The 13523-nt window shown below is 36.9% G+C and overlaps 1 protein-coding gene across 1 annotated transcript in view; it reads left to right on the plus strand.

Annotated features, from left to right (window-relative positions):
- Nucleotides 1-13523, plus strand: part of SPEN (spen family transcriptional repressor) — a 78750-nt gene that overhangs the window by 23708 nt on the left and 41519 nt on the right. Inside the window, exon 3 of the mRNA XM_079152791.1 lies at nucleotides 907-1383. Coding sequence (XP_079008917.1) covers nucleotides 907-1383 — 477 coding nt within the window. The remainder of the gene's footprint in view (nucleotides 1-906; nucleotides 1384-13523) is intronic.

Genomic DNA, 13523 nt, shown 5'->3' on the forward strand with positions numbered 1-13523 from the left:
TAGTGATATTTTTATAATCACCCAAACAGTCAAAACTTAATGAGAAGCCAGGTGTGATGTTGCATGTCTATAATACCTGCTATTCGGAGACTGAGACAAGGGGATTACAAATTCAAGGACAGCCTGAGCAACTTAGTGAGACTGTCTCCAAAAAAAAAAAAAAAAAAACTAAAATGGACTGGGGATGTAGCTTGGTGGTAAAGCTTTCCTGGGTTCAAGTCCCCAGTACCACTAAAAAATGAAGAAAGTTAATGAAAGCTCTGTGGATGTAGCTCAGAGTTAGAGCACTTGCATAGCACATGTGAGACCCTTCATTTGATCCCCAGCACTGCAAAAAAAAAAAAAAAAAAAAAAAAAAAATTAACGAGGAGTTGCTCTTACATATTTTTTTGTGGACTTGTTTGAAGTCCTTCCTCCTGCAGAATACACACTGCAGCAGGGCTTTCATTTTCATATCTGTGTTTATTGTACAAATGTGACCTAAATTAAAATCTCAAGTAATGAAAAAACATAATTTAATCAGATGGAAGTGTAAAAATTTTTCATATTGAAATGACAGTCTCTTTGTTCCAGTAAACTTAAAATTGAAAAGGAGATGATATATGAATATTTCGGCATACAACTCAGAAAATTATTAAAAAAATGAGCAACTCACCTGTGGAACACTAGTCAAGAAAAAAACCAATATTACAGTTAAAGCAATGGATTGCTGAGCTGTGAAAATAAGTTTTGGGATCAAATAAAATGTTAAGCTTGTTAGTGTTTGCTTACTAAGTAGGTTGATGCTGTGTAGAAAATGATCAATTGCAAAGAGAAAGACAATTCTGAAATGAATGTTTGCATGATTTGCTTTTAGTTTTGTTTGCTCCTTTCTGATTAAATATTTTTCCCCCCTCCTAAATGCAGGGCTTCAGATAACAGGGAGCGTGCTTATGAACATAGTGCCTATGGACACCATGAACGGGGGACAGGAGCATTTGATCGGACAAGACATTATGATCAGGATTACTATAGAGATCCTCGAGAGCGGACTTTACAACATGGGCTCTATTATACTTCTCGGAGTCGAAGTCCAAACCGTTTTGATGCTCATGACCCCCGATACGAACCTAGGGCTCGGGAGCAGTTTACACTGCCCAGTGTGGTACACAGGGATATCTACAGGGATGATATTTCCCGGGAGGTACGAGGCAGAAGGCCAGAGCGGAATTACCAGCACAGCAGGAGTCGCTCTCCACATTCGTCCCAGTCTAGGAATCAGTCTCCTCAGAGACTGGCTAGCCAAGCGTCTAGACCCACCAGGTCCCCTAGCGGCAGCGGCTCTAGGAGCAGATCCTCCAGTAGTGATTCAATCAGCAGCAGCAGTAGTACCAGCAGTGACAGGTAGGTTAACAAGCCTTTTATTATAACAGACGAGCCGTTAAATAAATTCTCAAATGATCGATGGTGATGGTTTTTAGCATAGTAATTTTTTCTAAAAAAGTAATCTTGGACTATATACGTGATGAATAAGGAAACTTTGATTAACATGGGCTATTAAATTAACCAGGATCTAGGCTATGATTACCAAATGCTCTTTCATTTTCTGTGTGCTCAGTTTTAAAATAAAATTTCCTAAAAAGGAAGAGAAATGGTAATGTAAGCTGTGTGAGGCAAATCTTTGACACTGAAAATGGAGTATCTCTTTAAAGTTTTTAATTCTCTCTTAAGCGTATAGTAACAATTTATTTCTATCGTTTTGGTTGAAGATTGTAAAATGTGTTGGTTAAATATGTGTTAGTGAAATAATATTGTTGACACATTATCAATGACTTAAATTTATGAACACATTTTAACTAATTTTGACATCAAGGTGGTAGGCAAATTTATAAACTTATAGAGAAGCTTTTTAAAATTGTATATGGTGACTTTATTGGTCTCTAAGGCTGAATTAATTCATTTCATTAGTTGGGAATTTCTTTTACAAAGGAGTTTTATTCTCAAGATGAAAAATGAAGGTAATCTTAACAGGGAGACTTAGCTTATAAGTTAGATAGATCATGGGTTTTTGAAATCAGGCCTAGGTAGATGGTATAGATTACTTGTAGTAATTTTGGAGTAATTTGTGTTCTCTAGCTTTTTTTTCCCCTCATCTTTTATGAGAACCTTACTTTATAGAGTTATTGCAAAGATTAAAATGGAAATTGCTTCTGAAGTGCTTACCTTGGCACCTAGTACATGTTAAGTAAATACTGCCTTTAGTGAGTACTGGCTGTTCTTACCACTGCATATGCTGCTAGTCTTTGGGCATTACCCTGGGTTCCTTTACTGTTATTCATTCTGTTAATTACAGATGTCCTAGTTTTACATTTAGGTGGTATATATTTTAAATTTAACAGGGTACAACTTCTTTGACCTGGTTAAAAACCCAGATTATTTTTCTTTTCATATTGCCGGTTTCTATTTAATTTAAGAAAAGGAAATGATCATGTAATTGAATGGCTCATTTTAGGCTTCATAAATTTTTTAATTCAAAATAATAAGTGGAAATAATTTTTAAATCTCTCTGGCTAGATAGGTATAATTCAGACATTCAGGGAAAGTGTTGCATATTAAAATGAAATAAATACTGAGTTTAGGAGATCAGGTAAACTAGCTTCTTGCTCCAGCCTTGCAACTTTGTGACATGAATGAAAACCCTTAACTTGTATTTCATTTGTTATATTTTCTAGATAAATGATTGATGAAATTCATTTCAGTTCTATAAAATGGTTATAAAATCTGATTGTTTTACTTTCTTTTGCATAGAATTATCTAAAATACTCAAGTTTTAGTCATTTCCCAAACTGTCTCATTAAAAGAACATCTCCGGCTGGGGATATAGCTCAGTTGGTAGAGTGCTTGCCTTGCAAGCACAAGGCCCTGGGTTCGATCCCCAGCACCACCAAAAAAAAAAAAAAAAAAAAAAATTCTGTATCAAGTTATAGTAGTTGGATTGTGATCTATTTACACCAAAGAATGCAACACCCTTGGATGTTTAGAAGGCCACATCTGAACCAGCTAGCAAGTTTAATTTGCCTTGTATAGTGTTGTTAAGTTATTGCCAATGTTTAAAAACTTGGAATTGTACCCAAAAGCCCAAATTTGGGCTGTGTGTTCCTTCTCTCTGATTTGCGTTACTGATCATATCTGAAAAGGAGATGAAGAAACTGGAATTGCTAATTGAGAACAGCTTTTTCCTGTGGACTTGAGGAAGAACCACTTATAGATTCTTGCTCTATTCCCCCTTTCCTATGTCTGTGTAGATTTTTCCTTCTGTTAAAACATTATTTTTTCCCCTTTGGAGAAGTTATAGTACATTTATTTAGGTTATTGGTTTCCTTTCACATGTAGTCATTTTCTAGAACTACATTTTCTTTCTTTTTTTTTTGATTGGTGTACTGTTTTAATAATAGTGGGATTTGTTTTTACGTATATACATGCACACAATATAATACTAGAACTAACATATTTCGACCTTATATGAATAGTTTTTAGTACCTGAACCTTACTCATGAGCTTACTGATTTCTTTCTGGTTTCACCAATGTGACATTCATTAATGTAATGACAGCATTTGTACCTATATACAGAACAGTGAGAGAACAGAAAGAGTTACTTGGACTACTGGGGAGATCTGAGAGTGTTTGGTTGAGATATGAAGGCTATGTAGCACTTAAACAAGAAGAGAAGCTTAGGCTAGAAGAGGAATGTTGTAGGCAGAAGGAACAACAAAGTTGTTTTGAGAGTGTTTTGGATTAGACGATTTGGCATAGTGTAACCATGCTCATATTTTGGGTTCTTATTCTGTGTGCAGAGATGAGCTCTTAAAGGATTTTAGAAGGGAGATAGCTTGTTAAGATTTGTGCAGCTGGTGAGTTAGAACAAAAAGATCATGGCTAGGATGCTATTTTAGTACTTTGGTAAAGGAGAACTTAGATTGTGAGAGTGCCTAATTTGGGACAGGTTAAGAGACATTGCGTAAAGAGTCAGATTGTACTCATTTACAAAAATCAGAATAGACTTTTTGGTGACTGAATGATGGACTTTCAGTGCTGTCTTGTAGGAACAGGATCAGGTGGCCCTTGAATATACCACAGAAACCAGCACATTGCCTTTTTTAGAGCACTTGTTCAAAAACAGTCCAAATACTGAAGTACAGTTCATAGTTACTGTGAAGGAAACAGCAGGCTTCATGTAGACAGGTGAAAAATTTGGTCACTAAGTTGTGACTGAAGCAGGCACACAGAACAAGTCCTCTGGTGTGTTCAGAGCATATCCATTATCCCTGGGTTTAGCCTCCATTTCATCAGATGCCCTCTTTTTCTCTATAATTATACCGAGTATAAAGTGTAATATTTTGAAATGTTATGTAAATTCAAAATGTTTAATTTCTTCTTGGGAGAAATAAGTTTTTTTTTTGTAATCTTTAAAGCTTTACATTTGTGGAAACTACATTCCTAAAAGTTCTTTAAAGATGTTTAAAAATGTCATTTGCATAGTGGACAAAATATAGCTTAGTTTATTAAGTTTTCTGTCTCCAGGACTGACTGGGAAATTAACCGTCCTCCATTTTTAATTTGTTACAGCTTTGGTGAGCAGAATTGCTAGCAGTGCATTTCAAATGAGTAAACATGGGATTAGAGGCAGTCTAGTTGTGAAGTCCTATAAATGACACACCTACTGTTTCTGCACAACTATTAATAGCATTAACTGGTGGGAACTGGGGCTTTGTGTTGTAAACTTTCCCATGTGCTACCTTGTGCTGCTGTAGGTCCCTTCCTTGATTCACTTTTTCCTTTCAACAGAATACTTTAAATGCATTAAATTCCACAAAAGCACTTATTTTAAAATTTCTTGATTGGAGTTAAATGTACTTTTATAGTTCCCTGTCATTGGATTTTTTTTTTTTTTTGGTTTTTCTGCCAGGTTGTAAGAGTTTTCTCTAATACAGGCTACAGGAATTGAAGTATTTGTTTGAGATTGAATGACTTCATAAACTTGTGTGTTTTGGTACTGGGATCTAATCCAGGAACACCTTACACTGAGCTACCTCCCCAACCTTTTTTTTTTTTTTAAATAAATTAGAAAAAAATTGTTTTGTAGTTGTAGGTGGACAGAATACTTTTATTTTATTTTTATGTGGTGCTAAGGATGGAACCCAGTGCCTCACATATGCTAGGCAAAGTGCTCTGCCACTGAGCTGCAACCCCAGTCTTTAATTTTTAATTTTGAGATAGGTTCTCACTAAGTTGCTTAGTGTCTTGCTAAGTGACTGAAGCTGGCCTCAAACTTGTGATCCTCCTGTCTTAGCCTCTTGAGTCACTAGAACTACAGGCATTTGCCACCAAGCCCAGCTTATAAACTTTCTTAATATCTTAAAGTAATTTTGACTGAGCTTTGTTTTTGAGTTGTTTGTTCTGACTACAGCCAAAGATGATTGGGTTGGCTAGGATTGGGGGGGTGGGGTGGTTCCTGAATTTGTGTAAGGAAAATATTATATCTTTTCTTCAACCCATAAATGAAATTAAGCATGGCCTTCCATTTTGAAACTAGGCAGCCAAAATACTGTGATATTAAGTCACAGTAACATCACTGTATGAGCTACTTGGTTACCAATATAAATTCACAGATACTGTAATGTTTAATGTTATATTTGTGAATATCTCAAATTTGGACTTATGTTTACCATAACTTTGAAATTAAAAGTTATTAAACTCAATGTTAGGTCTTGTTACTTAATGTTAAAGCATGTAATTTTTTTCAATACTCTTCCTTTTAATTTCTATTTATTTTATTTCTGCATTTAGTATTCATTCACTCCTTGTTTATTTTGTGGTGCTGGGAATTCAATAACCCAGGGTCTCATGCATGCTAGGCAGTAACTTTCCTACTGATCTACCTTCCCAGCTCACTATGCATGTTAAAACATTATTCTGAAACATGGTACATGTTGCCAGGTTTTCATCAGACTGCCCAAAACAGAATTTTGTAGCTGCAGTTAGTTCCTGATTCTATATCTTATAAAGGTTTCTTGCATGAATGGTGGAAAATGGATGAAAGGGTAATAGAAAGCCGTTGAGGTTTGGACAATTCACCCCATTTCTTGTCCTCCTCAACAGGTTACTTCTCTAAATCTCTTTGTTGGCTAAAGTTAACTTGAGTTTACCTTCAAGTCATATATTTAATAAATCATGCTTTTTTTGGTGCACTAAATTTGTGGATTTAAGATTCTCAGTGGCAGGTTCTATGGAGCCCCAAAATAGAGCCTGTTTGACTAATCCACAACAGAAATTCTACATGTGTAATTAAGAATTAACATCTGATGGAAGGTATGTCAACCAACTATAGACTTTGTTCTAATCAAAATGAACATTTAAGATGGAAATTCTTGGGGCTGGAGTTCAATACTCAGCACCACATATAAATAAATTAAAAAAAAAAGATCCACTGATAACTACAAAAAAATTTTTTTAAAGATGGAAATTCTTAAATCTAGTAATAAGCAAAGAGAACTACGTACAAATAACTGTAGTAGGTGACATTGTCTGTTTTGGTTTTCACTAAACCACTTGGCCTTAATCATGCTCAGATACTTCTTTGAAGAAATTGGAGTAAGCTGTCTTAAATACATTTTTAAAAATTATAAGGGCTGGGGAGATAGCTCAGTTGGTAGAGTGCTTGCCTTGTAAGCACAAGGCCATGGGTTCGATCCCCAGTACAAAAAAAAAAAAAAAAAAAAAAAAAGAAATGTTTAATAAATGTATTCAAAGTAGAGCACAGTGGTGTGCACCTATAGTCCCAGCTGCTCTAGAGGAAGAGATGGGAGGATTAACTGAGTCCAAGCGTTCTAGACCAACCTGGGCAACATAGCAAGACCCCATTTCCAAGAAAAATAGTTGATTAACTTTCTTTAATTTTCATTTTATTATTGTTAAATCATTAAATTTTTTTGTTTTGTTTTGATTTTTGGTGGTGCTGGGGATTGAACCTACAGGCTAGGCAAATGCTCTACCCTCCCAACCCCTATCTTTTGAATGTCACAGACAGCAACATAAAAGGGAAGCCAAGTATGGTGGTGCACAGCTGTAATTCCAGTGCCTTGGGAGGCTGAGACAAGAGGAGTGCAAGTTCAAAGCCAGCCTCAGCAACTCAGTGAGGCCCTAAGCAACTCCATGAGACCCTGTCTCTAAATAAAATACAAAAAAAGGGCTGGGAATGTGGTTACCCACCCCTGGGTTCAATCCCCAGTACCCAAAAACAAAAACAAAAAACCAGACACAGTTTATTACAGAATTTTCAGCAGTCAGACTTTTCAGTTCTTGTACTGTATTAAGGTGGAATGTTTTATGCCTCTCTCTTCTGTAAGCTTTGCAGTAGAACAACACCCTCCCACCCCCCACCCCCCACAAGGGATTGAACCCAGTGCGGTGCTATACCACTGAACTACATTCCCAGCCCTTTTTATTTTTTGAGCTAGAGACTTGCTAAATTGCACAGGCAGTCCTCAAACTTGCCACCCTCTTATCTCAGCCTCTGGAGTCACTGAGATTACAGGAATGTGCCCCTGGCCAGAATAATCTACTTTTTATTGAATAGGAAATAAAAAAAATATATATATATATTTTTTATTGCTGGTGATATTCTTTTTTACATAATTGTAAAAAAAATTTTAAACATATTTGCAATTATCTGAAGTTTCAAAAGGGAAAATGTTTTGATGATGAAAATTAGTGTTATAGCCAGGCATGGTGGCACACATCTAATTCCCAACAACTTGGGAGGCTGAGGCAGGAGGCTCACAATTTGAGAATAGCTTCAGCAACTTGGTGAGACCTGGCTCAAAATAAAATAGAAAGGTCTGCGGATATAGCTCAGTGCTCCTGAGTTCAATCCCCAGAGAAAAGAGAAAAAAATCGGTGTTACGAGTAAAATGAGTTTGTTGCTCTGAATTCTTCCAGCTGTTAAAATGAAATTTTCTGACCTGACATTTATGTTTATTACTTCTGATGGAACTCAGTAAAAGCCAAATTAATGGTTTTACTGATGTTTATAATTAAATATTCTGTCTTTGAAATAGTAGTATCTAAATTGTTTCTCTACTTAGAGGAGTAGTTGCTTGAAAAAGAATAGCAGATCTACTAGCATGTCTGTTATCCTCTAGAAACAATAGGTCTTTCCTCTTTCTTAATTTCTATTATTTTGAAAAGAAGAGCATTTGCTCATTCCCTATTTAATGCAATTTTAGGACTGTTATGCAGCAGGGAATAAATGTTTAGCAGAAAAGTACAGTAAATGTTTGGAGACAAGTACACTTAAAAAATCCCCAACCCCCCTCACCCCCCAATTGGTGGCAGACAAACTTTAGAGGTCACTAAAGAACCAATGTTTTTGAAACATTCCTTTTTTGGCTTCTGTGCAGTTTGCTCTTTTATCGCACAGTGTACTACCCACAGCCTTCTGTCTTAGGGGTCATATTAAGCCAGAGCCTGTGTGTGTGTCTATGTGTCTGATGGAAAATGTCCTACAGATTGCTCTGGTGGATTTAGCTCCCATTGTATGGAGATCTAGGAACGGGTTAGTTTCCTTTTAGGTTTTCAGGAAATGCTTTCAAGTACAGCATTTTAGTAAGACCCCCACCCCCACCCCAGTGTGGGCACTGCCAGTGGTAGAGCTTTGTGTTAGTAGGCCGTGGGTTTTGGAAGCAGGGCTGACCCATCTTTGCTGTAGACCCAGGTGACAGCGGAGAGCACACGACGTAGTGTAGTATAATCTCTGCAGCAGTCCTTGTCAGAAATCGTAGGGAAAGCTAGGAACTGCTTATTTGTTACTTGAACCAGCCTAAACTGGAATCATCCAGTTTGAGTTGGCTGCTTGCCACCTCTGAGGATGTTGCCAGCCTTTCTGCCCAGCCCTGGGCCCAGGGTGGGGCCTGGGCGCAGCGGTGCTACTGGGCAAGCAGAGGGAGGCTGCCGGCACCTCTCCAGACAGGGGGGTTCTGGAACTAGCAAGGGTGAACTCTGAGAATAGAAGCCGGTTTTCAGTAGTCTGCTCTTATTAACCCTTAGCTTCGATGGTAACCTTTTCTCTTGCGTGTCTAGGAAGCCAAGCTTGAACCTTCTGCTTCTGCCCTGCCACTGTTAGCTACATTGCAACACGGTCTAGGAGTTTATTATGGAAGACCCTGGGAATTTTGCTTTTAGAACTTTGTTTTAGTTAGGTTAGTTTCTCCCTTTTCGTTCTTTTTGCTTGGGGGGTTGTGCTGTGGTTAATTTTGCTTTGTTAGGTGGAAGAAATTAAAATAGGTTTTGGGATAGAGCTGTGAATTGGTATCCTGTGGATTTTAATTTGATTTTGATGTGAAAATTTCTACCATTGCTTCAGAATTAACAGAATAATTCAACAGATTTAAGTTCTAAACAGTTTTAAAATGGAAACCACCAAGCTAGTTGGGCCTTGGCACACATCTGATTAGAGCACCCATGAAGTTACTGACATGTTACAGGCTGGCAGGAGCCAGCCTGGGCAGCAACTGAGTGAGACCCTCTCTCACAATATATAACAAAAAAGGATGGTAGTCCAGTGGTGGAGCGTTCCTGGGTTTAGTCCCCAGTGCTGGAAAAAAGGGAAAAGACCATTATGCTCAAGTGCCCTTTATTGGGGAGGGGACTAGGGATTGAACATGGGGACACTTTACCATTGAGCTACATTCCCAGCTCTTTTTATTTTTAATTTTGAGAGAGGATCTTGAGTCCCGAGTTGCTTAGGGCTTCACTAAATAACTGAGGCTGTCCTCAAACTGGTGATCCTCTTGTTTCAGTCTTCTGAGTTGAGTTGCTGGGAATATAGTGTGCCAGCATGCCTGCCCAAAGTGCCAGTTTTTAATACTGTGACTACTTTGTTGCCTTTTTGAGAAATAAGGGCTTAAAGTGATGAAACATAGCCTAATTTCTGATCAGAGTACACCATGAAGTTACTGACATATTACAGTAATAAAATCATTAGTAAAGATTATGTGTTTATTTTGGTCCTGCTGAATGCCACAACTCCAGCCCCCAGATATGGCTTTTATACCCTTTACCCCTCTTGGGTTGTGTTCACTTGGAGGCTCTCTGATATTCTGAGAATCCATGGTACAATTTCACCTTGCCCCTGCCAGTCATGAAATGAAGGAACAGTGGGCATTCTCATTTTAAAAATAAATATTAGCATTTTCTAAAGTTAAGAATTACCCTCACCTCCGCCTTTTTGATCCATGTCTTAAAGGCAGTCTATATAGAGTAATCATATATATATATTTGTGTGTGTGTGTGTGTGTGAAAATGGGAAGAGTACCCTCTGATAATTATTATTCATAAATTACATGCTACTTGAGTATACTGCTGCTCTATAAAGTCATTTCTGTAGAATTTTTTTCTTTTTTTCTTTTTTTTTTTTGGTGGTGCTGGGGATTGAACCCAGGGCCTTGTGCCTGGGTGGCAAGACTCTGCCAACTGAACTATATCCCTAGCCCATTAACAACAAATTAAAAAAAAAAAAAAAATATATATATATATTTTGGTTGTAGGTGGACACAATACCTTTATTTTATATTTATGTGATGCTGACGATCAAACCCAGGAACTCACGCATGCTAGGCGAGCCCTCAATTACGGAGCCACAACCTCAGCCCCAGATTTTTCCTTAAATCTACTTTTGCTACAGTAAATAAACTTCCTATTTCCAGTTAGACAAAATGTTTGTGAAATATATTTTATTATTTTATTTTGCGGTTCTGGGGATTCAACTCAGAGCCTCACACGTGCTAGGCAAGCACCATACCATTGGGCTACATCCTGAGCCCTTGAGGTATCTTTTAAAATGTCTCTGCAAAGACATTTTTTCTCTGTAAGTTTTTCCCTAAGAATCTCAAACTCATTGTAAAAACTTTTCTTTAGTGTGGAAGAGAAGATTAGAAATATATGCTAAAGGAGGGTGGTGAAATATTTTCTTACAAATAGATGGGAACATAGGGTCAGTAAAATATTAGAATTTGGTTTCATTAATAATTGCTTGACTTTCTCTTAATGCCATTAAATCCAAAAATATATGCATGTGCAAATTGTTAGCATAATTTATCTTACACCACGTCAGGGGTGGTTTTTGATTTTAGTCATCAAAAGATAGTTACCCTGTAACTAAGATACACTTTCAAATTCTAATAATTTTACTCTCTACTTTTTTGTGTGGTGTTGCCTCATGCCTAGGGCCTCAAGCACTAGGCAGTCACCTTTGAGCTTCACCCCAGCCCACCTATCCATTTTTAAAGTGGAAATTTATACTTTTTAGGAATCATTTTGCTCACTTGTTGGAATTGTCTGGAATTTTGATGAGAAGCATGTGAGTTAATCAAGATGACACTATAAGGGTAGCTTTTCTTAAGATATTTATGATATAACATTTATTATTTTTGTGAGACTGGGAATTGAACCCAAGGGTGCTTTACCACTAGCTGGTTTTATTTTGAGGAAGGGTCTCATTAAGTTGCTTAGGGCCTTGCTAAGTTGCTGAGGCTGTCCTTGAACTTGCCATCTTCCCACCTGAGCCTCCAGAGTAGCTGGAATAATAGACATATGCTGCCCTAATTGTCCTTTTTTGGGGGGTGATGGTAGTAGGAATTGAGCCCAGGACTTTATATATGCTAGGTGGGCGCTGTTCTACTTTGCTATCTCCCCAGCTAATTGTCCACTTTTTTTTTTTTGCGCCGTACTGGGGATCGAACTCAGGGCCTTGGGCTTGTGAGGCAAGCACTCTACCAGCTGAGCTATCTCCCCAGCCCCTAATTGTCCACTTTTAATGGGTGATTTTATGGCATGAAATTTTATCTCAGTAGAACTGTTTAAATATATATAATTTTGAAAACCTGGTTAAAAAGAGTTTATTAATTTTTGTTAACCACATGTTCAAGTAATACTTTGAATATATTGTTAGATAAAATATATTAAAATTAATTTTACCTGTTTCTTTTTACTTTTTAAGATGTTGCTATTTGTAATATTATAATTTGTGACATATTACATTTTCTGTTAAGTTACACTCTAGAAGCAAACTGTCAAGCTAGAATGTCATAAAGTTATTCATCAACTTAGTGCTTTTCATTTTGTTTAAAGACAAAAGTCTGTTATTTTTTCTTCCTTTTTAAAATTCCCCAAACCTTTCTATTCTCTTGGAAATTTTGGATTAATGAAATGATTCATGGACTCTTATGCTTAAAATATATATTAGCATTTTTTTTGTAGTTGTAGATGAACAGAATGCTTTTATTTATTTATTTTTACACAGTGCTAAGGATTGAACCCAGTGCCTCACACTTGGTAGTTGAGTACTCTACTGCTGAGACACAGTCCTAGCCCTCTTATGCCTAAAATATTAACTGAACCACTTCCAGAGTCCATCTTCAATTGATTTAGTATTGGTTAAGATAAAATGTGTGTTAGCTTCTAAAGTGACCAAGGGAGTGTCTCAACTCTTGAAAAAACTTTAATAGCTAAGCCCCCAAGTAAATTAGTTTAATTCAGAAAGTAAATGAAATTTTCTCAATACAGGTAAATTTTTAAATTTGAAAAATAATTTTAATCTGAAATATGTTTTAAACTAATGACTAATAAACTTTGGGTAAAGGTTTAAAGTATGTCTCTTAACATATGCTAATATGTTGGGATTAGGAGACACACACTTAACAATCTGCGTTGCTTCTGGACATGATTTATATAACCAAAAGGAGGGGAATTCTATGATTCTTTGTTATTTTAAGTCATGGGAGGAGGGGTGGATGCCTTCTGAATGTGCTGTGTCATGGTCCTTGGAGCCCTTTTGGACATGAAAGCTTTGTGTCTGTCACTGGAAGAAATTGCAGAGAAGTCGTTTTATTTATGCGGAACAAATTCAGACTGGGTTTTTTTTTTTTACTGCATAATTTCTAGTCATTTAAAAATAAATAAATGCTCCAAATAGTAAATGACTGAGGCTTCCTGGTGGGAGGTTAGGTGCCTTTCTCACCTTATGGGTCTGGACCCACCCTAATGGAGTTCAGAAGTGGGAAATAGCAAATCTCCCCTGACCCCATTCTGGGTAGGAAGGGTATGTAATTAGTGCCACAGTCAAATAGGAAAAAAGGCAAAACTTCAGAGTCTTACTTACTTGTGGGTTTGGTGAAAGCCTCATCAGTTGTATGCAACCAATTAAATTTTTTTTCATTTACCTGTATGCTTTCTTGCTTATGCGTTTTGAAATACTTTAGTTGCTCTTGTAAGATGTATAAGTGATTTTATATACCAGGTGGTTAAGGGAATGAGCCAGTGTTGTGTTACAATTGATAGTTTGGATTTTGTCTGAGTGAGTCACCCACTGGATATTCTAAAGACTTGGCTTTCATGAAGGAGGGTTTCTTGTTCCTTAGGCAGATTTGTCCAATCTGTGTAGAAAGTATTCATGTTTGATGCTTTTTGCTTTGGTTTACTTGAGTGG

This window comes from Sciurus vulgaris (assembly GCF_902686455.1).
Source record: "Sciurus vulgaris genome assembly, chromosome: 1".
NCBI classification, from domain to species: Eukaryota; Metazoa; Chordata; class Mammalia; order Rodentia; family Sciuridae; genus Sciurus; species Sciurus vulgaris.